This window comes from Melanaphis sacchari, unplaced genomic scaffold (genome assembly GCF_002803265.2).
Source record: "Melanaphis sacchari strain LSU unplaced genomic scaffold, SCAv2.0 Contig300_pilon_pilon, whole genome shotgun sequence".
NCBI classification, from domain to species: Eukaryota; Metazoa; Arthropoda; class Insecta; order Hemiptera; family Aphididae; genus Melanaphis; species Melanaphis sacchari.
In genome coordinates, this window is record NW_020271174.1 from 22,477 (window position 1) to 48,481 (window position 26,005).

The 26,005-nt window shown below is 35.6% G+C and overlaps 5 protein-coding genes and 2 pseudogenes across 5 annotated transcripts; 3 read left to right on the plus strand and 4 right to left on the minus strand.

Annotated features, from left to right (window-relative positions):
* The first annotated feature begins 6,889 nt into the window (after positions 1 to 6,889).
* LOC112596139 (zinc finger BED domain-containing protein 4-like) lies at positions 6,890 to 8,624 on the plus strand. Its single transcript, XM_025341638.1, has 5 exons — positions 6,890 to 7,073; positions 7,131 to 7,526; positions 7,677 to 7,906; positions 7,976 to 8,194; positions 8,565 to 8,624. Exons 1-5 carry the CDS (start codon positions 6,890 to 6,892, stop codon positions 8,622 to 8,624), a joined length of 1,089 nt encoding a protein of 362 aa, XP_025197423.1.
* Positions 8,625 to 9,730: 1,106 nt separating this feature from the next.
* Positions 9,731 to 10,174, minus strand: LOC112596140 (piggyBac transposable element-derived protein 3-like). Its single transcript, XM_025341639.1, has one exon. It carries the CDS (start codon positions 10,172 to 10,174, stop codon positions 9,731 to 9,733), a length of 444 nt encoding a protein of 147 aa, XP_025197424.1.
* A 948-nt stretch (positions 10,175 to 11,122) lies between these two features.
* Positions 11,123 to 11,660, minus strand: LOC112596141 (annotated as a pseudogene).
* A 2,147-nt stretch (positions 11,661 to 13,807) lies between these two features.
* LOC112596142 lies at positions 13,808 to 16,033 on the plus strand (annotated as a pseudogene).
* A 2,896-nt stretch (positions 16,034 to 18,929) lies between these two features.
* LOC112596143 lies at positions 18,930 to 19,367 on the minus strand. Its single transcript, XM_025341641.1, has one exon. The coding sequence runs from the start codon at positions 19,365 to 19,367 to the stop codon at positions 18,930 to 18,932; it is 438 nt and encodes a 145-aa protein (XP_025197426.1).
* Positions 19,368 to 21,231: 1,864 nt separating this feature from the next.
* LOC112596144 (zinc finger BED domain-containing protein 5-like) lies at positions 21,232 to 22,596 on the plus strand. The gene has a single exon (XM_025341642.1). The coding sequence runs from the start codon at positions 21,232 to 21,234 to the stop codon at positions 22,594 to 22,596; it is 1,365 nt and encodes a 454-aa protein (XP_025197427.1).
* Positions 22,597 to 23,182: 586 nt separating this feature from the next.
* Positions 23,183 to 24,164, minus strand: LOC112596145. The gene is made up of 2 exons (XM_025341643.1): positions 24,153 to 24,164; positions 23,183 to 23,749 (listed from the first exon to the last, which is right to left on the minus strand). Exons 1-2 carry the CDS (start codon positions 24,162 to 24,164, stop codon positions 23,183 to 23,185), a joined length of 579 nt encoding a protein of 192 aa, XP_025197428.1.
* Between the last annotated feature and the right edge of the window lie 1,841 nt (positions 24,165 to 26,005).

The following is a 26,005-nucleotide window of genomic DNA, read 5'->3' on the forward strand; positions in this document are numbered from 1 at the left end:
AGGACACTTTAATACAATATACTTGTGCATATTCTTCTTTATCTTTTTAGAAGATACAAGATTCATTACGTTTAATTTTTGTAGTTAGTTTTCAGCATGGAGATGTTTGGGATTACAGTCTTTTACATTGCTTTCAACTAATGGAGATCGAATATGTAATACCATGAGATACTTATTTTATTTTATTTTATTTAGATGAAACGCCATACGTTTTCTAAATATTACATATTAATGAATATACAATATAATATATTTATATTATATATTGTAACGTCAGTTGTATTTTTGTACCAATATTATAAGTACAAACATACCTGAACCCATATTGCCACCTAATGAGCGTACCTTATTTATATATTATTATGATTACGCGCTTAATGCAGAGTACCGTAGTATTGTACTTACACGTTCTCAGCAATAACGAACGAAGTACCACAAAATGCACTGTATGTGACAAAGTTTTATGCCAAAGATGTTTTTTTTGATATACACCACCATATTATACCTAAATTAAAATAAAAGACTATATTATTATTATTATTATTATTATGCTAAAAAAATGTTATTAGCCATTTATAAAAATTATTTTATTTTGTTTTTATTATAAAAGTAGTTATAAAAATGTATTTTATTTTGTTTTTACTATAAAAAATGAGACATGAGTTACTGTTATTATTATAATTTCAAAAATTCTATTATCCAGTTATAGAAATTATTTTATTTTGTTTTTATTATACAGATTATTTTGTTTTGTTTTTACACTATACAAATTAAACATAAGTTACTTCTCTTATTATAATTTTAAAAAATGTTACTATCCAGGTTTGGAAATTTTTTTATTTTGTTTTTACTATATAAAATGAGACATAAGTTACTGTCCTTATAATCATTTTAAAATAATGTTACTATTCAGTTATAAAAAATGTTTTTATTTGTTTTTATTATAAAGCCAATTATAAAGATTATTTTGTCTTGTTTTTATTTTAATAATAGTTAACTATTAATGTAACTACTTACCTAGTTAATATTGTTACAATATAACATAAAAAAAAATGAGATCCAGTATTGGATCTCATTTTACAGGTATTTACGAAAAAGTGTTTAAAATCAATCTCCAGTGCCACAAGTCAAAAATTGGGTCTCACCCAAAAATAACAATATCATCCAAAGAAACTTTTAATTTCAACCTGCTTAACATCAGTACGAAGTTTTAGACATTTTTAATGAAATTAAGTACCTTGGCAATTTTGGCAAGTTCATATGAAATATCATGGCATTTTAGAGAAATCTAATGAGACCCATATTTGGGTCTCGTGGCAGTCAAGTTGTTAGAAAAAGAAGATAATACTTGGTGCAAAACGGATAAAGAAAAGTCAGAACTTTTTCGTTCACACTTAACCAAAGTCTTTCAACCACATCATGACATTGTAAATAACGCCTTTGAAGAATATGTTAAAATTCACTAATTTCCCCCCTTCCTCTCTACCTACCTCCAAAACCATTTACACCTGGCGAACTCCAATATTATATAAAACTGTTTCCTCTCAAAAAATCTCCTGGTCTAGACCTTATTACAGCTGAAGTAGCTCGTCAGCTACCTAAAAAAGCAATTACACACCTCACTCATATATTTAACTCAATCTTAAGACTGTCCTACTTTCCTCTACAGTGGAAAACTTCTATTATAATTTTAATTTTAAAACCAGGTAAACCACCTGAAACCCCTTCTTCATATCGTCCAATAAGTCTTCTGCCTCTTTTCGCTAAACTCTGTGAAAAATTAGTATTGAAACGTATCTCTCCCTTCATAAACAACGCATCAACCATACCACAAACCCAATTTGGCTTTCGCAAAGGCCACTCAACCATCCACCAAATACATCGGCTGACAGACTCAATAGCTAACTCCCTGGAAAAAAAAGAATATTGCTCAGCCGTTCTCTTCGAAGTGGCACAAGCGTTTGATAAGGTTTGGCATCCCGGCCTTCTGTACAAATTGAAAAAAATCTTAGCCCCTCCTTACTACTTATTCTTTAAATCTTATATCGAAGACCGTTACTTCACAACAAAGGTAAGCTGTGAAATTTCAACTTTAGCCCCATTAGCAGCAGGAGTCCCCCAAGGTGCCATTTCATCTCCCATTCTGTTTAACCTATACTCGGCAGACCAACCCACGACACATCATACTTCTGTTGCGGATTTCGCAGACGAAAAAATTATTTACACCTCACATGAAAACCCTTTAACTGTTGGTTATAACCTACAAACTCATTTAGATCACATGTCGTCCTGGTACACGAAATGGAAAATAAAAATTAATCACACTAAATCGTCTCATTTAACCTTTACCTTAAAACAAGGAGTTGTACCACCTATCACTTTAAATGGTCTTGTCATCCCAAAAGTTACTAGCTCTCGATATTTAGGCTTAATTCTGGACCAACGTTTAACCTGGGCAGACCACATTAAAAGCAAACGAGTTCTCTTAAACGCTAGACGTAAATCCCTCTCCTACTTAATCGGCAAACACTCAAAACTCAACATAAAAACTAAACTACTTTTATATAAAACTCTATTGATGCCTATTTGGACATATGGCATCCAGTTATGGGGAGCTGCCAAAAAATCCAATATAAACAAGATTCAAACCTTTCAGTCCATAACTCTTCGCATAATTACAAATGCTCCATTCTATGTTTCAAATCACACCCTACATACCGACCTAAGAATTAACACGGTAGATGAAACTGCAAAGCTACTATATAAACGATTTCGTTTACGCCTAACCAACCACCCAAATCCCTTAATATCAGCACTAAACTCTGACACCATTCCTGGCAATCCTCCGCGTAGATTAAAGAGAAGATGGTGTCGTGATCTAAACCAAAATTAACAGAGAGAAAAAAAAAAATAAAAAAAAAATAAAATAAACTATAAATTAAACTAACTTCAGTTATAAAGTGTTGCTATTGGGTGGCTTCTTTTTTCACGCGTCGCATGTCAAATTAATTAATGTATATCCGCATACATGCTTATTGTAAATTTAAATTACAGATTGTATGTTTTAAAATAAAGTTAAAAAAAAAAAAAAAAAAAAAATAACTAATAAATTAAATAAAAATAAACAGTTGAAAACACGCACGCGACTGATCGATAATACTGCTATCGGATCACTACAGTCGCAAGCCGCAACGACTATTTTTGACACGCTCGCGCTGATCGCACATTGGAAACCACGTTCGCAGTTTAAATATAGATCAGTCATTGCGACTAGTCGTTGCGTTCAGTCGTATGCGGCCAGCCGCAGATAGGAAACCGTACCTTTAGTTATATTAACTAATTATCTATTAATTGAACCATATACATTTTTTTTGTTTTATGGTCCTTTAATAATCATTTAATACATATTTAAAACAAGAATTAGGAAAAAATTACAAATGAGAAGTCAAAAAATAATTGAAAAAAATCATAAAGTTAAAATTAAGTTTGTTTATATGTAATTAATAAGGCCCAGATTTATATGCATTTACATGCTTTTTTTAACAGTCCAAAAAACAGCTAGATAGATAAAGTTTTCTTTATGTGCCACTACAACAATTTATCGTCAATAATGATCTCAATAACAAAAAACTATATAGTAATGGGCTGATGAAAGTCTTTTTATTTAGACGAGTGAATGTTCATAATGCAACTTTCATTATACATAATACATTTAAATTATTTTGAATAGGCATTTAAGGCTCAGTCAAACAGAACATGGCGGGTACAGTATTATCTATGATTGCATTATCGATGTTAAAAATAGGGCGGGCTGCCGCGGCGGAATCATGTCGACTGCCGTGGTTTGCGGTCTGGTTGTAATATTTTACAGAGAACGCGGCCAGTCACAAATTTTTCATTCTTCATTATCCATCACTATGGCAGATGAGACTGAAAAATTAATTGATTTGGTGCACAATTATCCATATTTATATGATACTAGTCACGAAGAGTATATAAATACTGTAAAAAAAAAACAGAGAAGTGGAATGAAATTTCCGGGATACTCAATATGCCAAGTAATCATAGTATAGTATTATAATAATATAGTAGTAATATAATATAATATGAGTATTATGTATTATATGTATAATATAAGTAATTTATAAAATGATAGATACTTAAATGTTATAATGAAATAAACAAGTAAAAATAGATTTTGTTTATTTATTTTTTATTTTTATCAGTACTTGTATTATATTAAATCAATAGTAATAATATAAAGTAGTATTGTACAAAAACGATTTTGAATGAAAAAACATAGTGTTTTATACCTAATAATAATTAGTTATTAAAGAATATATTATATTTAGCCCTTTTAGACCCAAGTTAACTTCTATCACAATAATTTTTTTTTTTTCATATTCCTTTTACTATGGACTCTAATAAAAATAAAACGTTAAAAAAAAATTTTTTTTGAATTTTTGACGGACTGAGGAGTATGTCCTCTATAAGTGACATTGGTTCACTATGGTAACAAAAAATATTAAAATATAAACAATTATTAATAAGTAGTGATGGGTCGAACTGTTCGAATCTCGAACCGAACCGAACCGAACCGAACCCTTGATGTTCGGTTCGGTTCGAAATTCGAACTCAGCATGAAAAAAATTCGAACCGAACTATCAAGCATCTCTTACTGTTCGAAAATCGAACTTAAAAATATTTGTCTCGAACCAGACTTATTGGCCACGATCGTTCAAACTTAAAAATAAAAATAAAAAATACAAATTGATAATGATTATTTAGAAATAATTAAACTATTGTCGATAGTCAGTTATAGCTGTAATGGCACGTCATGTATTATTTATAATAATAAATAATAATGTAAAATGTTATTGTTCGGTGTTCTTCGCCCGTTACACATCCACTCCCCATTGACCCATTGCTAAGTTGTTTATCACCCATTGAGGCCGGGTACCTACATTCATAATAATAATATGTAATTCTATTTTTATTTTTATCATATTTATTGTAGAAGTTAAAATCTATTTTAGGTAAACCCATGGTAATATTCCAATATTATTCTAAATTCTAATCATTCTATATTTGTGAATTATAGTTATTATTTTATTTATTTATTATATAATGTACTGTTGCATCGTCACATTGTACACAGTAGTCAGACAGTCACTACTCATTTATAATTTTATAAGCTACGAGACAACAAAATACGGTTCAGTGATTTTGATTTTCGGCATTCAACGTTAAAAGTGAGTAGATAATTATTCATAGTATATTAGCTATATTTTCATTATTACTTATTAATTATTAATTATTATTAATAAATTAATATAATGTAGGAGAATATTGATACATTTAAAACAATATTGAACAGATTTCATTAATTATCTTTGCAATACATGTTAATAATAATATAATTCCGTAAAATTGCATCACAATTAAATAATATTTAAATTTTAAATCATTGTTGATCAAATAATTATTGTTATTATAAATGGTATACTGACTAAACTGTTATAACAATAAAAAAATACATTAGATAGGTAATTGACTAATGTTGGTGTGATTTTTTAGAGCTCAAGGCAAAGATTTTTTTTAATTATAGCCTATAGGTACACCCCTTATATTAAAATACATTAATTTACAATAATATTATATAACATAATACAAAATATTTTGCCTATGTACAGATATTAATAAATAATAATTCAGTTTACCTAATTCATTAAATTATCAAATAAAAATATGTAATTATAAGTGTGATTTACTCAATGATTAACAATTATTTAGATATATGTATTTTATTAATTTATTTTTTTGTTTAATACTTTATGAAACTGTAATGAATATTTAATTATTAAAAATTGATCACTAAAATGTCTTTAGTTTTTGAGATAATATCAAATTACTAAAAATAACAAATCAATGATGAGTAAATACTAAATACTAAATAGCAAAATATTAGTTAATAATTAAAACTCACTGTACCTATATTACTTTTAATTTTAAATTTTAATATAATAATATTATCATTATTTTTCTGAAGTTTAGTCTATAACAAGCTATGAAAGTTAATACATTGTTAAAAACTTAAAATAGTTAAAATAATATTGTATAATAACAATAAGCAATTATTAAATCATTAAAATTTAGAATAGATACTTATAATACTTAATAGTCAATACTCATGTTTTAGGATGACCAATAAACCTAATGTGTTTGATTACTTGATGAAAACCAGGGCCAGCACCAGTAACACTGATAGTGAAGATATTGACAATCCTGATGACAGATCTATAATAAGTCATGGTCAAGAAGAAGAAACACCACATTATTCTCAACAAAATCTACTTTATAATTTTTTTATAAAAGTTAGTCCGGATACATCTAAGTGTGTTACTTGTAATAAAATCTTACAAACTCCGAAATCCACTACTACAACATTAAAAAGGTACCTTAAAACACATTCAAAACAATTTTTAATGTACCAAAAATCTTTGGAAGAAAAATTATTGAAGAAAAAAGAAAAATTGAAGAGACACAACTCAATATTGAAAATGCATTTAAGAAAAAATCAATTTTTCCACCAAATAGTTCTAATGCTTCTAAAATTACAAAAAAAATTGTAGAAATGATTGCCATAGACTATCAACCATATTCAATAGTGGAAGATCGTGGATTTAAAAATTTGATGGAAACTATTTAATACAGATACCAACTTCCAACAAGAAAATATTTGTCTACTAAAGAGATCCCTCAGCTTTATTTAAATCAAATATCCAAACTTAAAACAGAAATTGATACAGATTTAATTGATGTTCAATCAATTTCGTTTACCTTTGACATTTGGACAAGTTTGTCTCAGCAACCTTATATGTCACTCACCATGCATTATCTCACTAAACATTTTGAGCTGAAAAACAAAACTTTGGGCTGTACATATTTCCCAGGAGAACACACTGGGCAAACAATATTTCTAAAAATTAAAAATATGGTTTCAAAATGGGGCATAGATGCTGAAAACTCTAATACTCCAATCTACATTGTGACTGATAATGCTAGAAATATTAGTAATGGATTTACACTCTTCAATGAAAACTAACATTTGCATCACATTTTGTGTACAGCGCACACATTACAGTTAGCAATTAATGATGCAGTAAAAGAAAATAATATGGGAGATGTTTTGAAGAAATGTCGTTCTTTGGTCTCTCATTATAACCACAGTGTCAAATCATATGAACGATTGTATGACATCCAAACAAGATTAAATTTACCTCAGCATAAACTTATTCAATCTATCGATATCAGATGGAACAGTATATATTTAATGCTTGAGCGTATACTGGAACAAAAAAGTGCAATAACATTAGATTTACAAAATATTAAAAAAAATGGTTTTGTACCGAGAGATTGGAAATTAATTGAAGGTTATGTAGAAGTGCTAAAGCCCATTTTTGAAGCCACCAAGGAACTTTGTCAAGAAAAAATTCCTACTTTATCTATGGTTAACCCAATTTTATGTACTATAAAAACCAAATTGAAAAATTTCATTTCCAAAAATAATGATTTAATCAGTGGAATATCATTTGCAAGAAGTGTGCACAAATCAATTAATACAAGATTTCAAGTATGTAAAACTAATACTGTATACATGTTGGCTACAATTATAGATCCAAGATTCAAAATTGTTATGTTGGAACCACATGAAGTAGATGCAGCAAAGGAAATACTTAAAATAGAAGTTGAAGCTTTTAGAACACCACCATCCAATTTACAAATTATAAATGAAACAACAGAATATACATTGGAGCCAAGTAAATCTTCATTATGGGATATTCTTAATGAACGATCAGCCACTATAAAACATATGGAGGGCCAGATAGATTATGTTTTGAGAGAAGTGAGCTTAATTATTTATTTTTATGATAACTGAAATGAGACTAATTTAAAATAAAAATATTTTTTTTAGATACAGGAATATTTAAAACTACCACTGATTTCTCCAACATCAAATCCTTTAACTTGGTGGAGCTCTAACCAAACTACATTCCCAAATTTATTACCAGTTGCAATGAAATATCTAGGTATTCCTGCCACGTCTGTTTGCTCTGAGCGCATGTTCTCTAAAGCAGGACAAATTGTTACCAAGAGGAGACAGAGACTTAGTCCTGAATCAGTAGAAAAATTAGTATTTCTACATGATAATTTATAATTATTAATTAATGATATTTTATATACCTATATTTTAATAAATAATAAATACGTACTATGTATATTTCAATTTTAAATTTTATTTGTTTTCTTAATAATTAAATATTAAATTATTATTATTTATTGGGTACCTGTGTAAAAAATAATAATAATAAATCATCTAAATTTATTGTAAATAAAATTACATAAACTTAAAACTTTAAAAGTTTAAATGTAGAATAGGTAATACAAACATTTTAAATATAATAGTAATTAATAATGGGGATTGATTTAATTTGTAAGCTGGTACAATGTACATGATAAAAAGTATTGAGTTCGAGTTCGAGTTCGACTTAAAATGATTCTAGGTTCGGTTCGGTTTGGTAGAAAATATTATGGTTCGGTTCGGTTCGAGTTCGAAAAAATAATTTAAAGTTCGGTTCAGGTTCGGTTCGATTTAAAAAATCAGGGTTCGACCCATCACTATTAATAAGTATAATTTGCAATATAATATAATAAAAGAAATATATTTATACTTATAAAAACAAATCTTTGTGTGTATTACCTGTGATAAAAAAAAAAAATAAATAAATAATATTTTATACATTACCCATATTATATAAAAAAAATAATAAAAATAACTTTCGTTAACATTTTACTGATGAAAATTATAAAAACAATTACTTGTACCATCAAGACATAAGTGGATATTACATTTTATGCAAAATATGTACGTTTTTCTTTTACATCCAGGATTTTTGCATCTCGAAGTGTGGCCTTTTGTATCAAACTCAGGAAAATGATCAATTTTATCTTTTCGCACATCATCTGTTGGCTGACTGGAATCGACTTTTCGTACTTTGGGTATCGTTGAAACTTCATTATTATCTCCTGTATCTGCACGAGGTCTTTCCCTACGTTTTTTTGGTACATTTTGGGCTACTTTTATGAGATTTTCCGCAAGTGCCATTCGGAAATGTAGCAGATCTTTTCTTTTATTTTTATTTATGTTATAATGGTCAGCGTCTTTTTTATATTGTATCCAAACAGTTAACAACTATTAGATCGAAAGCATGTTCAATCATTCGTAGTGTCCATTTTTTTGAACATATACATGTTCGATAATAACTGATGAGTTGGTCTACCTTATCGACACCACCCATTGATGTATTGTATGCTGTTATTATTTCCGGCCTTTCAATATTGACGTACATTTTTAATTTTTTATCCCAACGTCTTACAGTGTCCAACTGTCCGGATCCTATATAATTGGAAACTAAGGTAACAGACCTTGTATCATACCATTTCACCATACATAAATTGCAATTTTCCATATTAGTTGAAATTTCAAAGGCTGTACCTCTCCCCATTTTGGCTAATTGTTTATCGGTTAATAAGGGTAGATCTGCGAATCTATTAGTATGAATAGTACCCACAGAGTATATTTGGTTGGCTTGAAACTGTTCAAATAAATTAAACGTTGAAAAAAAATTATAAAAAAAAATGAAATGCCTATTTTTTTCAAGGTGTTTTGTTAAATGTAAACTACACTAGCGTCTAGACCAAATTTTTTTTGTGTACTTTTATCTAGTTCAGTGGTAGCCCCTTGATAAAGCAGTATATTGTTAACCATACCACTTTCACCACATAGACAAAATGCTTTTATACCCCACGGACAGGGTTTACCTTTTACATATTGCTTCATTTGCAAATGTCCTTTATAGGGAACCATTTGTTCATCGACACTTAACCTTCTTTCAACCGGCAAACTATTACATTTTTTATTAATTGCGTCGTATAAAGGACGAACTTTTATAAATTTATCTATATTATTTTTTGGAATTTCTGTATTATCGATTAAATGAAAATTTCTACATAATGTGAAAAATCGATCTCTGGACATATTTTCAATAATAATATTCACAGCAGTAGCATTCTCCCAATATAAACGAACACGCGGATACTTTAAACAGCCCATTATCAAATGAATCCCAATGAACTTTTTTATTTCATTACAGTTGGTGGGTTTATATCTAGTTGGCGAATTTTGTATGGCATATAAATTTGTATAATACACAATTTTTTCAAATATATCATTATTCAAATATTCATAAAAATAATCAGTTATAGAAGGCATTTCTGGTGGATAGGATATAGAAATTGGATGCAAATGATATTTTGTTATTGCCAGATGAAGGAATACTTCTCAATACAAATGTGTCGCTACCGTATGTATTTGTGGTGGATAAAGCTCTTGCTTTAATCACAAATATTATGAAACCTTACTCGGGAGTACACGAAAAAGGAAATCCTAAAAGAATTTTCAACTACCGGCTTTCTCGAGCACGCCAAGTAATTGAAAATTTATTCGGAATTATGACCTCAGTTTTCCGAGTATTTAGAGGACCTATACTTCTAGAGACAGAAAAAGTAACTGAAATTACTATGACTTGCACGTTGTTACATAATTTCTTAAAAAGAAGTAAATCGTCAAGTTCTATATACACACCCCCAGGCATTTTCGATAACGAAGATAATGATGGAATTATAATCCCAGGATCTTGGAGGTCTGAACAAAATAATATGAGGTCGATGTTTCCATTACAAACAGTGGCAAGAAAATCCAGCCTCGATGCAAAAACGGTTAGAGACCAGTTCTCTAATTATTTTGTGACCAGTGGAAAAGTGCCATGGCAAGACCGAGCTTAAATGGAATTATTATTGCTTTATTTAAACAACAACAATAATAATAATTTATAAATATCCAATAATAAATATATGAAATTAATAAAATAAAGATGTTTAATAATAAATTATAGATGTTTTCATTATTAGAACCAAACTAAATCTTATTAAACTAATATAAATTTATATTACATGTATAATAGTTATTACGTCTATAATTTGGAAAAATATAAATAGGTACCTACACTGAAAATGAATCTAATGATATAAAAATAATATAATATAGTATATAATATGATATGATTTAGTATACATCGTATATTGTATCTTATTAATAAATAATTAAATAAACTTACCACGGTTGAAATGGTTTTTTTCGCCTCATAAATGCCATGTAAAAATGTCATGGATTCATAGGCAAACCAATCTGATTTGTACACGTCGTCTGTACCACTACCAGTACCCTTTCTTGCCCTAACTTTATTTAAAAGTTTTCGATACGTGGCCACATAAGTGAATCCTTTTTTTTTTTTATCTCGGTTATATCAGTTTTCACGCTAACATTATTACAAAAATATAAATTAAATAATTCAAAAAATATTTTATTTTAATTAAAAAAAATAGTTTGCCAAGTATTACCTTAGTTTGCTTTCAATTTGCTTCCAAGCATCGTGAATTAAACTGCGATTTTTATGATCAGGATGGCGAGGATTCCAAATCTGTGGTTGAGTTTCATATAGCTCTAAGAACTCTAGAACCTCGTCATTGGTCCACTCCATGTTTATTTTTTTTTAATTAAAAAAATTTAAAAAAAAAAACCAAAAAAACTTGAAAATTTTCTAGTACTTCAGGTATTTAAAGACTAGCCGAATCACACACCTGTAGGAACGGTGTTTAAACGCGAGGCTCGTTTCCTTTGGCGCGGACACAACGGACCGACAATTTTCGGATAGCCACGAGCCTAGACGAGCTATACCGAGCCTAGACGAGCAAAAGTGTTCCCACGGCGCGTGTAGTGTACCGAGCCAGCGTACTTGGCTCGAAGCTCGCCGAGCCACGCGCCGTGGGAACCCGCCTTTACATTTTGTTCATATACATTGCATTATACATAGACAACATTTAGTTGCGAAAAAAATGTCACCAGATTTGAATGAAGTATTGACTGAGGCAGTAAAAATAATTAATTTTATTAAATGTAATGCCTTAAATTCTAGATTATTTTTAATTTTATGTGAGGAAATGGGATCTGAACATTCTCATTTATTGATGCACGCAGAGGTTCGGTGGTTATCCCGTGGTAGGGTCCTGAATAGATTTGTTGAATTAAGAAAAGAAATTGAATTATTTTTAATTAAAAAGAAAAGCAATTACATTTCAATTATTCAAAATACTGAATGGATCGCAAAATGTATTTATTTATCTGATATTTTTAACTTAATAAATACCCTTAATTTAAGTTTACAAGGTCAACTCACAACAATTTTTACCATGTTAAATAAAGTTTAAGCATTTAAAAAAAAAATACAGTTGTGGATAACGCGTATTCAGGAAAGAAACTATGAGATGTTTGAATTTTTTTCATTATTTATAGAAACTAATGAGTTAGACATCGATAGTAATATCAAAACAACTATCGAAAATCATTTGCAATCATTGTATGATACGTTTGAAGATTATTATCCAGTGAATCAAAATCCACGAGACGGATATTTATGGGTACAAAATCCATTTTTAACAAACTCTCAACATAAATTGTGTTTAAAAGAACAAGAATTTTTGTTAGAGAAATCATCAGATATTGGTCTACATTCTAAATTTAAAACAATGTCTGTTACCAAATTTTGGATTGAACTCAAGGATGAGTATTACGTGCTTTTTGAAAAAGCAATGAAAATTCTTCTTCCATTTTCTTCGACATATCTGTGTGAAGCTGGATTTTCCGGAATGACCCACATAAAAACCAAAACTAGAAATAGGCTCGATGCCACACATAGTTTACGTATAACTTTGATAACTACAGTGGAACCAAGATTCGATAAAATTGTCAAAACAAAACAAGCACAACTTTCTCATTAAAATGTAATATTTTATTTATAAATATATTGTTAAAAAATAATTTAAAATGTAATATAGTAATAAGTATACAGTAAAGTAATAAAAATGAACATGTTTTGATTAATTTTGTGTATTCTTGTTGATGAACAAAAAAAAGGTCTTCGTACAATTAAGGTGGTCCGCGACCTATAAAATATTATCGAAGTGGTCCGGGGTAGTAAAAAGGTTGAGAACCACTGCTCTATAGGACTCACATTTAATAGTTCTTTTCAGAACGTTGTGTTGATTCTATTAAACAGTTCTTTTTAGGACTAATTACTTCAATTTTATTAAACGGTTCTTTTCAGAACTAATAAACATCACAATTTACTATTATTCTAAATTAATTTATTAATTTTAAATCCAGACTCCAATGTAATGTAATTTTGGTCTATCTTTACTCGCAATCGTTTTTCATAATGTGCAGATTTATTGTTAGTTTCTAAATTTAACATATTCAATATGTACCTACTCAATATTAAAATACAACTGCATTATTTTATTTATAAATAATAATAATAATATTTCATTAATTGTATTATTTATGTTGTTGCGATTTTATACTTTTAAAATTTGAACATAAAATAATTTATTTTATTTTATTTTATAAAAAACCACTAAAGGTACGGTTTCCAAGCTGCGGCTGGCCGCAACAACTCACGCAGTCCGACTGGTGTTATTTATAATTGCGAGCGTGGTTTCCAATATGCGATCGACGACTGCGTTTCATAAATAGTCGTTGCGGCGTGCGGCTCATAGTGTTCAGAAAGCAGTGCACTGCGTGAGTCGTGTTGCGTGCCATAATATTTTTATTTTTTTGCTCATAATAATCATGTCAAAATCTACATTTTCGTCGATCGATGATGAAGTTTTCGTCGAAGAAGTTGGGAAGCACCCTTAGTTGTTTGATAGCTCCCACGCTAAACATAAGGAAGCACCTTATAAGGATGAAATTTGGAACAGTATTTCATCCATAGTTGGAAAACCAAGTAAGTTCATACATATTAGTTGAATTTTACAAATTAAAAACGTAAATTCTAAGTGGGATATTGCAATGGAAGGTGTTAAATTTTAATTCAATGATATGATATAAATGTATACTTAATACGATTCAGAGCAGAGATGATTTGTTTTGTCAGCCTATAATATTACTAAGTTTATTTATTTGTACAATACTATTGTGATAAAAGTCATTTATTTTACTTTAGGCTTTAGTAATAAAGTAGGTAAAATTAATTTTAGTCAAGAATATTGCATTTGAAAATATCGTTTTGTGTATAAAATATAATTGTATAATTTAAAAGTTTCATGTTCCTACACATACCTACTACCTATTTTTAAATTAAAACAAAATAACTAAAATAATTATTCTTTGTTTTAATACCTATCTTATTTCGTAAAAATTTTAAATTAAAATCACTATAAAAAAAAACCCGAAAAAAACTGTGTATAGGTATATATTTTGATATTTTGGTAACGGTATGATATACTTACATTGAACTTTATATTAAGTTTTCAATTCTTATCTATAAAAGTTGAACATTTTATAAATTTTCAAATACAAAATAATTTTTAATTTTTAAATTTGATAAATGTTGTCAACATTTGAATTTAAATGTTAATAAAAAAAAATTGTGTCTCAGTATTGTTATTATTAATATTTTTATTTTATGATTAAATACCTAAACATTAAATTATATTATACTATAGCCGAAGATTGCAAAAAAAGATGGCGTAATATTCGCGATACATACATGAACATGAGGAATAGAAGGAAGCTAGGAACTGGATCAGCAGCTGCAAAAGCTAAAAAATAAATGGCCTTTAGCGAGACATGTAACATTTTTTGATAACGTAGAATATGAACGGAAGTAAGTACCAATATCAATTAAAATTAGTAGGTACTTGGAATATTAAATGTCCATGTTATAGCAAGTGATTACAGTAATACTTAATAAATAATAAAAATGTTTATATCAAATTTAATATTTCAGTACGACAACAAATGTATCCAGTGATCTCTATTCCACGTTATTGGAAGAATATGAAGGCGACTATATTGAAGAGCCAATCAATGAAGCAGATATAGTAGACAAAGAGGCCACACACGCGATAAAACGATCGAGAAGTAAACCAGAAAAGTTAGACTATATAAAAAGAGTAAAGGAACGAACAGCTATAATGAACTCTATACAAGCTCATAATCAAGCCATTTTAAATAGGGAAGCTGATGATGAAATAGATTTATTTTTTAAAAGTATAGCGATATCGGTGAAGAAACTATCAGCTAAAGGTAAAACAGAAGCTAAATTACAAATCCTGTCATTAGTATCAAAACTGGAACATGAATATTTAGAGCTGACTGCGCAACCCTCTCAAGTTTTGTTTCAAATGCCCTCTCGGCAAAGCCATAACCTTATGTCACTTTCTAGTTCACCATCGCCATGCCTTAGTTCTTCATCAAGTACTTCACAATCATTTGAACCATATGATATGTCGGCAGCGTATCATTATAATTATAATAATAACTAATATTTACCTATATAAAAATAAGTTTAAAATTATGTTTATTTTATTGTTTGAAAAAATACTAGGACAGGTATTTATCAACAAGTTGTTTTTAATTTTTTAATAATTATACAAGGACTGATATATTATTATACAAAAAAGGCACAATTTTAAATGTTATTAGTTATTACACATATAATGTTTTTTTTTTTTAATTTTATACTCATAAATTATTATTAAAAATATGAAAGAAATTTTGCAATTTAAATAAAAATCTGTTTTGTTAAATAACCTTATTTATTTATTTTTTTTTTTTTTTTTATGTTTTGGCACCGATCGGCAGGGGAGTACTGTTTGCTTTTGCGTCACACTCTTTACCCCTGTCGACCATCGTTTATTAAACAAAAACACATCATACATTGGGATGTGGTGGGCAAATCCCCCACTCACAGTCCCTTACAATATCGTATTAAAATTACTAATTACATTATTAACAGGGCTCTATCCCTGCAATTATGCTCTTCGAGCACAATACATTTACTTAATCTAAGGCTGCTGCCTGCACTGCCCTTTCGTCCGCCTCCTTCCTGGTCATGACTGATGTAATGAACTTGACGACTCAGTCCCATCTCTTCTTTGACTGCAGCATGCTCTCCACCATCCTTTCCGGGGTCAAGTCGATACCCAACTCCTCCTCCAAGATGCGCCTTGCCTGCCACCACCTGTCACATACGATAAATGTATGTTCGACATCATCGGTTGGGTGGTCGCAGTACATGCACACCACGTCATCCCTCTTCTTGAACCGCAACAAGTATTGGTTGAAGCATCCATGCCCCGTCAAAAATTGAGTGAGATGGTAGCTTAGTTGACCCCATCTTCTGTTTTTCCACACGTCAATTCGAGGTATTAGCCTGCGTGTCCAACTCCCGGTACCGTTCCGTTCCCATTCACCCTGCCAATTATTCATTGTTCTGTCTCTTGCTTCTATTTTCACCTCTGCTAGGTCTCTGCCATCTCTCCTTGCCTGCTCGATCTCAGAACTTTCAGCTGCGAGTAGATGAATGGGTGTTATGCATGCAACCACCATTATGGCCGAGTTAGACACCGTACAGTAGGCACTTGCGACCCTCAACGCCATCTTTCTCTGCGGAGATGATAATTTGTTACGGTTGACCTCGTGCTGAAGAGCGTCACACCAGATCGGTGCCGCATACAATAATTGTGAATGAACAACCGTCGTCAGCAATTTCCTCTTTGTGGCAGAGGGTCCTCCAACGTTAGGCATTAGGCGAGAGAGTGCCACAGCTGTTCTCGTGCCCTTGTCACTGGCCTCCTCTATAAGTTTTTTGTATCCCAGCACAGAGCTAAGCTGTATCCCGAGATATCTCATGTCGTCAGAAAGTGCTATATCTGTGTCGCCAATTTTGAACGACGGTTTATTATAGCCTCGTTTCGTAGTCAACATAATTGCAACAGATTTGCTGTTTGATAGCAACAAACCTTGTGCTTCCATCCAGGTAGAAACCAGTTGCAAGGAGTCATTCATGGCTTCCTCCAATAACCAAGTAGTATGCCCTGTGGCAACTACCGCCGCATCAAGCCATCAATAGAATATGTTCCAGAGTATTGGTCCGATGACCGAGCCCTGTGGTACTCCGGTAGTCACCAAACGTCGTCCACTCTCCGTTATAATACTTCGCCCATCAAAATACGACCTGATCATTTTATGAGATATGCTGGGAATCTTTTGTGTATGAGTGCAGCATCAATCTTCTCCCACGGTGCAGAGTTGAACGCATTAGCAACATCAAGCGAGGCTAGAGCACAAAGTTTGCGATTGTACAGTTGGCCACTACCAACTCTCTTAACAATGTTCATGACTGCCTCAATCGCCTGTGTGGTGGATCTACCTCTCATAAATCCGAACTGGTGCTCAGAAATTCCATCAGGTTGTTCCAGCAGATGCTGTGTTATCCTCGCCTTTAGTAACCTCTCAAACAGCTTTCCAATAGAGTTAATGAGGCACAACGGTCTATATGACGATGGTTGGTCAAGCGGTTTATCCCCTTTTCGGAGCAGAACCAGAGTTGCTGTTTTCCAACTTTTGAAGAATACACACTCGTTGAATGTATACAACAGCAGGTCTGGTCGTATCTGCACGATGACACGTAGCACTTCATCCGGCACGCCGTCTGGCCCCGGTGCCTTGCCTCTAGGCAAGCTACGCCCTGCTTCCGCAATTTCCTCCATAGTGAGCAAATTTAATTCCTGCATACTAGACGATATTTCAGGATATTCTGGTGGTCTACTTACTTGAAATAAATGATCGACTATAGCATCAAGTCGACCAGGGAGCTTGAGACCTGGAATCGAACGCCTGCCAACTAGCTTTTTAACCACCAGCCTGTAGGGTAAACCCCAAGGGTCGGTGTCGACCTGTTTGCATAGCTCTGCCCAACATCTCTCTTGGCTTCTCCTGATTTCTATTCTGAGCGCTTTTGATGACTCTCTCGCGTGACGATGTTCCTCTGTACACTCAGCCGGACCTTTCCGTTTTCGAGCCTTTTGATATTTTCCCCTAGCTTGAAAACTCGCTTTGCGGAGGGCAGCGATCTCCTCTGTCCACCAATGCACCGGTTTCGTGTGCCCATGGAATGATCTCCTGGGCATACAGCTATCGCAAGCTGATTCCAAGAAATTTGCCAACTCTACGTCCCCAAATGTCATCTGTCCTGCTGGGTAAGCAGCCCTGAGGAACGATGTTAGCTTCTCCTTGTCTAGGCGTCTCCATGACCACCCCTTGGTATTAGGCTGGGTCGGCTTCGCTGCACAGCTCAACTTAAAAACGATTGGGTGGTTGTCATTTGCCATATCGACCTGCAGAACTTGCCACAAATATAACAGCCTTGATACTCCCGTTGACGCGAAAGTAACGTTGATGTGGGAAGAATGGCCGCCCCGCTCGTATGTTGGTTCAGTACCTTGATTGATGACTATTAAGCCAATAGCACTAGCAAAATCTGTTAAGGCTTCACCTTTAGCACATGTCGAAGGGGAGCCCCAACTCGGTGAGTGGGCGTTGAAGTCACCCGCCACGATGTATTCGGTTGGCCCCTTACGAATGCTATCGCTTAGTCTGCCAAGGTACGCCCTGTATTCCTCCAGTGAGTGTTTTTTACTGGGTGAGAAGTAGCAGCTGTACACCCGGTATGACTGGATGTAAACCCACACGTAACCTTCACCTCGTCCGTTATTAGTTACCCCCACGTCCTTGGACAATAGAAGACAGCAGGATTGGTCAGTAATACCATACCAGCCGTCGCTGTTTGGGATCTTGTTGGGTTCACTAATAATGGCCACGTCTGCCTTTTGCTCGTACATCGTTTGCAACAACAGAGCTTGAGCTGCTTTTGCTCTGTTGAGGTTGGCCTGTAAGAAGCCTGTCATTTTGTGCCTTTCGTAGCCTCCTTGCCTTCGCTATTACCCGCAGTGAGTAACTTCGTGAATTCACTAACAGCAGATATAAGCGCACTGCAGCCGACTGCTTTGTGATCAGCTTCGCCGCAACATCTGCAGCAATTTGTCCTGTCAGGACCCTTGCAATCTTTGGCCATGTGCCCGTATGAAAGGCAGCGGAAACACCGGACTTTAGGATCGGCGACCCTGGTCCTGCAGCTCACCATGCCTATCCTTAGGCGTCCCGACGACAGTAGCCCGCGGGAGGACCCAGTAGGGAGGGACACCAGGGCCATCTGGGAGCCGCCGTACCTCTTCCTGAGGCTAACAACCTTCACGGAATCTCTCGAAGCACCTGTGGCAGTGACCACCGCTTCGAACACCTCCTCGGAGCTGGACCACTGGTCCAAGTCACGTACTTCCATTAATGTTTTCGGCTGCAGTGCTCTGACCCCCCACCGTAGCGCCAGCTGACCTAGCGACCTCCGTCCTCACCTCTTCGATCCTGGTCTGATCGCCACGCACTTCAATCAGAAGACCACCGGACTTGGCCTGCCGCATGCCAATGACACTGTCGCCAATTATGTCCGCATTTACACCGCCGCGAATCTTCCTGGCTAATTCGGGGAAGCCTTCCGCTGACACGTCGACAAGAATCGCCGTCGGTCGAGACCTAACCCGCTGAGCTGATGCACTGCGCTTCTCCACGACAGGCACTGCGGGAGTAGCAACAGCTGGTGTAGGTTTCTTCTTAGCCTTCTTTTTGACGACCTCCGTCTACGTGGGAGCTGCTGCGCCCACCACTGCTGCTGGGGCCTCTGGTCTAATTTCTGCCGCTTCAATTGCCCACCAGCACGGAGACTGCGTACCGGCCTTGGCTGTTGACGTTGGTGCCTTTGCAACAGGTTTCACAACCAGCTTAGATTCGTCCTCCTCTTTCTTTCTCATCAATTCTTTATTGACCTGTATTGTTACGAGATTGAACGCTTTGTTCAATTTATCTCTGGCGTCCTTCAAAGCTGCTACCACTTCAACAACCTCCTCTATGGCCTCCTTTCCTTGTACGCTATGCAGCCTCCCTGAAATAAGATTCAGATTGGCCGTCTTTGTGAACAGCAGCTTCAGCCCTCTGTCGTGCAATTTAAGCGTGTTGCCTAACGCCCTGACCGAAGAGGCCGTTGATTCTTCGGCTTGATCAACTGCGACAGCAGCCCCACTGGGACCGGCCGACTATTCCATGGCAAGTGGGGGGTCAGGCAACCCTTGCACCCTGCTGCTACCACTCGTGCGGACGCGATAGGGTCAAGACAGGTTTGCCCAATCCGGAGGTATCGAGAACCCGCCTCTGTGCCTTACGCCGCCTGACTACCGGTCCCCGGAGACCCGACAATCACCGTACAAATGGCTATTGAGCCGTGTACCTGCGTATAGCTACCTAAGATAACAATGGGCCAAGTGGCCTCAAAGGGGGGAAAATCCCTTTTCCGAAACCCTTCGGATTTTTCCCAAATTTGGTAGGGGGTTTGGGAGAAGTCCCAAAGAGCGCCTACCAAGTATGGGTGTGATCCCTTGACAGGGAGCCGAGATCCCTTGGAAGGGACCGTAACCTAGGTTAGGTTATATTTTTATTTTAACGGAAATTTTTTCTTTTCGCTTTATGATTATTATTCATACTACGTGTAGCGCACGATGGATCGTTTTTTTAATTAAGAAACGTAAATTAAGCGAAGAATTGCCTGATCCTTCTAATGCTCATAGAGTTGATGTTGAAGAATTGCCTGGTCCGAGTTTCAATCCTCCTAATGTTGAGGTGAGTGCGAGTAAAAATGCTAACGTACGATCAAAAAATATTATCCGACAATATCACAAAAGTTATTTATCATTTGGTTTCACGTCGAGTGGTGGAGAAATGCCTATACCTCAATGCCTCATGTGTAGTGAAAAATTATCTAATGAAAGTATGGTACCAAGTAAGCTGAAAAGGCACCTGCTTACAAAACATGGTTTTGCGTCTAAAAAGCCTCTAGATTTTTTCAAAAGGTTAGCCTCAGATCAAAACAGACAGGTTTCAAAGTTTATAAAACATTCAACTGTATCAGATAAGGCACAGGAAACTAGCTATGCTGTCGCGGAACTGATAGCAAAAAAAATGAAATCTCACACACAGCCGAGTCAACCATTTTACCAGCATGCTGTGAAATCGTTAAAATTTTGTTTGGTGAAGATTTTGAAAAAGAAGTTAGAAAAATTCCGCTATCTAATAACACTGTCCAAAGGCGTATTGAAGACATGTCTAAAGATGTTGAATTTCACGTGAATGAAAAACTTAAAGCAGCTGAATTGTTTGCCCTTCAATTAGATGAGTCTACAGATGTAACCGGAAAACCTCAGGTCATGACATTCGTAAGATTTATATGCGATAATGAGTTGATAGAACAATTTTTATTTTGTAAAGACCTTCCTGAAACTACAAGAGGACAAGACATTTTTAATTTGGTTAACAATTATTTTACCACTGCCAATATATCATGGAAGTTTTGTTTGAGTGTTTGTACAGATGGGTGCCCTTCAATGATTGGTCATTTAACAGGTTTTTTGGCATTAGTTAAAAAAGAAAACCCGGATATTATTTTCACTCACTGCTTCATACATAGAGAAGCTCTCGTTGCTAAATCTTTGATGCCTGAGCTCAATGAAGTATTGCAAACTGTTGTCAAAATGGTAAACTTCATTAAAAGTAAACCTTTGAAATCAAGATTATTTAATCAATTGTGTTCTGCTATGGATAGTGAGCACACCCAGCTTTTGTTTCACACAGAAGTAAGATGGCTATCTCATGGACGTGTCCTACAAAGATTTTATGAACTTAGAGAAGAGTTACTATTGCTTTTTACTTGTGAAGAATCAAAATATGCTGATTTTCTCAGTGATGATTCCTGGTGTGCCAAAGTAGCCTTTCTAGCAGATATATTTGAAAAACTGAATCACTTAAACAAGAGCATGCAAGGAAAGCAAAAGAACATTTTAACATCTACAGATAAGATCAGTTCTTTTCAACAGAAGTTGTTACTATGGATTTCAAAAATTGAAAAACAGACAAATTGGGATATGTTCGATCTTGTCAAGAATTGTCACGTTAATTCAGATCTAACAAACTTAATTTTAAAAAGTCTACATTTGCTTTATGAAAATATAAAAAAGTATTTTCCGTCTTTGGATGTCTCATCGATGGACTGGGTAAGAAATCCTTTCATTGACTCAGCATATGAGACTGCATTGTTTACCACTGATGAAGAAAGTGAATTGATTGATATAAAAAATGACCGTGGTCTTAAGCTACAGTACTCTAAATTAGTTGAAGATATTGCGAGAGAGTCAAAGTTAAAAAAAATCAAAATAAATGTAGATGTCTCATCTTTTTGGATAAACCTATTGCATGAGTATCCCAAGATTTCAAGAAAAGCTATGAATGCGATACTGCCTTCTTCTACATCCTATATTTGTGAAGCAGCATTCTCTTCAATGAATGCCATCAAAACTAAAAATCGATCACAACTGAAGAACTTGGAAGACGACATGAGAGTGTGCTTATCAACTATTCGACCGCGAAGGAACCTAATAATGAAGAGAAAACAGTCCCAAATTTCTCACTAAGATTAGGTTTTTTATAAAAATTGTAATATATCTTGTTTTTTCATTTCAATAAATTAAATATTTAGGATAATTGTAATAATCTTTTTTCTATCCTACCATTTTAAAATGTTTGATAGAAATACTATACTGATATACAACTACTTTGGTATTAATAATTAATATGATGAAAGTCTAGTATAAAAAAATGTGTATATATAAATAAGTCAGTGACAAGTGTGCCGCGGCTAAATATGAGTTGGGATTAGTGTGCCGTGAGGGAAAAAGGTTGGGAAACGCTGACCTAGGTGTACTGTACTACACACCGTTAGTCCCGACCCTCTGCGATCACTAGTTCCCCTATAACCGGGGAAGAAGTGTTTGCCTCCGTGGAGGAGGTAACCGTTGATTGTTAAATAACCTATCTATTTTCCTGCCATGAAACAGCTCCTTCGTGATTGAAAAAATATTTATATGAATTTCTGACGGCGAACTCATCCGTGTTTGCAAATCCACCTCCTCTTGCAATTTGTATCACATTGTTTGTGGGTATCAGTTCACTGGAATCAAATTCTTGAAATGCTCGTCCATTTTCTTCTAAATACGCATCTCATAGCATGTTATGTAAGCAACAAGCTACAATAATTAAGTCGTCACATGTTGATGGTTCGATGTTTATGGGTTGGTAAAATACTCTAAAAACCTGGCTTAATAGACCAAACGCGTTTTCAGTCACCCGCCGGGCACGACTCAATCGATAATTAAATATGGCTTTTGATTTATCATCTCTTGAAGCTTGTCTGGTATATGGTTTCATTATATTAGTATGAAGCCTAAATGCTTCATCCCCTACTATAACATGAGGTAAAACTTTTGTGGAGCCAGGTAATTTTTTTACTTCTGGGAAACCAAATGACCCATCTAATATCTTTTTACCCATAGTTGACTTTAAAAATATTCCGCTGTCACCTTCTCTGCCAAAGGAGCCAACATCAACAGCAATAAATTTGTAGTTAAAGAAAATGGATCCAGTGTTGTCGGGACTTCTTACTAGAACATGTTTCCCATCAATTGCCAAAATACAGTTTGGAAAGTTCCATTTGGTCCAAAATTCAGAAGTTTTAACATTGAAATCCACTATTGTTATATCAGGAAGAAATATAGGCGTTAAATGTTTCTTTAAAGTTAACAGGGTGATTTTGATTATTAAACTGATGTAATTATGCGAAATTCTAAATGCAAATGACAGTGATCTAAACGATTCTCCTGTTGCAAGATACCTACGAATTATATAATAAAATAAATATATTAATTTATATAAGAAATTAACACTTGATATTTAGAAAATAAGAAATTATAAAATATGTTCCAATGCATTTTTAATTCAAATAGTAATAAAGGCATTATAATTTAGGTAAATTTAACAATTACACGTATAACTTATAATTATTAGGTAATCTTTCCGTGTGTTGCGGGGTCGACCAGTTCTTCCAGGTTGCCCCGGAGACACTCAGCCCCTTAATGTAACCGCGGGGTTGTCCCGGATGACTCCGGGGGTCCTACCCGGGGCGCCGCCTCACCTCGGGCGCCATAATGAGTGACCGCTGCGGCCAGAGCCCGACGGATTATCGCCTGAGTCAAACCCTTCTACTAAGGCGGTACTCCTACAACCACCACGAGTCCTTCCTCAAGTGTGCTTTTCCCGGTGCGGGCGAGCGCGAGTCCTCGGTGAGTCCACGCGGTCGTGCGCCTCGGGTCCAGCACCCTCGGAACGTCGAGGCGCTATTAGCAAGCCGACTCGACGGGGCTTACTCTGAGTCCCGTGGTACAAGGTTTGAACCCGGCGTTCAGGCCCTCGCAACTGCCTTGTCCTCAAGCAGGTCGATCGGAGCACCGCTGTGTGTACCGCGACGACCCCTTTATAGCGCGTACGGTTTTGATCTTTATCGACAGATTGCCGTTTCTGCCGGTGCCTCTCTCGTATCAAGCCCCGAGCCGGCTGAATACGTGCACGTGCTTCGCTCGATGGGTGGTCTGGCCGCTCTAGTTCGAGCTCTCGGCCTAGGCAAGAATTTGTTCATAGGGAGTGAGGGCACCCAATTCGCCCTGCGAGATTTTCCGTCCATCCCGTCTACGAGGAGGTCGGGCATTCAGTCCGTCCCGCCGGGTATCCCGTTCCTCGCTCCCGGCTAGGCGGGTCTTAGTACGGAGGGCGTTCAACGATCCTGTGGGGGCGCCGTCTTAGGGCCCTTTTGATCCGGCTATCGGGTCCCGCTTCGCCTGCCACTATCCGGTACTTCGCAGGCTTTCGCCCCGCCGCTATCGGGGACAGAGACGGTCGTTTCGGCTAGGCCCACTCGGACGATTTGTGCCCGCGTAGATAGGGGAGACTGTCCCCACGTCTCTAACAGTGCGCCGTGCCCTGCACGTACGCCCTCTGGCCACACGCCCGACCGCTGTGGTTTTAAAATTAGGGGTCTGGGTCGTGCCCGCGGGGTCGCCCTACATCTTTACGTTCTAGGACTTCCCGGGAGAAGTTTTTGAACGCAAGGAACATGGCCTCCGTGGAGGTCATGGTATCGCAGTCGCACGGCCAGTCCACACCTTCCGCTTGCGCTGCTGCTGCGAGCTTGTTTCTTTCCTGGCTATATGCTGGGCAATCGTATAGCACATGCTCCGCGGTTTCCTCCGGAAGACCGCATCGGCAACGTGCCTCGCCTCGAAGGTTGAAACGACAGAGCGACGAATTGAAATCCAATGTCCGGTCACGAACTGCGAGATGTAGTGGTCCGGAACGAACCACGGCCTCTCGAGCCTGCGCCGGACGTCCGGGAACCAAATCGCCGTCCACCTACCTTTGTCACTGGCGACCCATCTCTCCTGCCAGAGGCGTATGGTAGTGTCGTAATACTGTTTCGCCTTTCCAGCAACTTCTGACGCCGACTTGTTTCCTCTCCTAACGGCGTTCTTGTCCCGTTCGATCTTAGCCAGCCGAACTAGTTCTAAGTCGAGGGGAGGTACTCCGGCTAGGACCTGGAGCGCCATCGTCGACGTGGTCTTGAACGCGCCCGTCATTGCCAGTAACGGGCGTCTTTGGGCGGTGTTAGCCCGTGTTCTATGCCGGTACTGCGCCATGCAGCGCTCGGCCCATACCGAGGCCGCATAACTCATACGCGGCAGGAACACCGATTTGTACAGGATCCTTGTCGTCCTTTCTTTAAGGCCCCAGCTAGCCTTAGCCACAGATATTAGTCGACTGAATAGCGCTACCGAGGACGCAGCCTTTTCCGCCAGATGGGAGCTAAACTTCCTTTGCGGGTCAAACGTGACCCCGAGGTATTTCGCCTCCGGGGTCATTTTTACCTTAGTCCCACCAAGTCGCAAGTCAAGGGGCTTACTTAGTTGGCCCTTGATCCACAAGGTCTGCGACTTG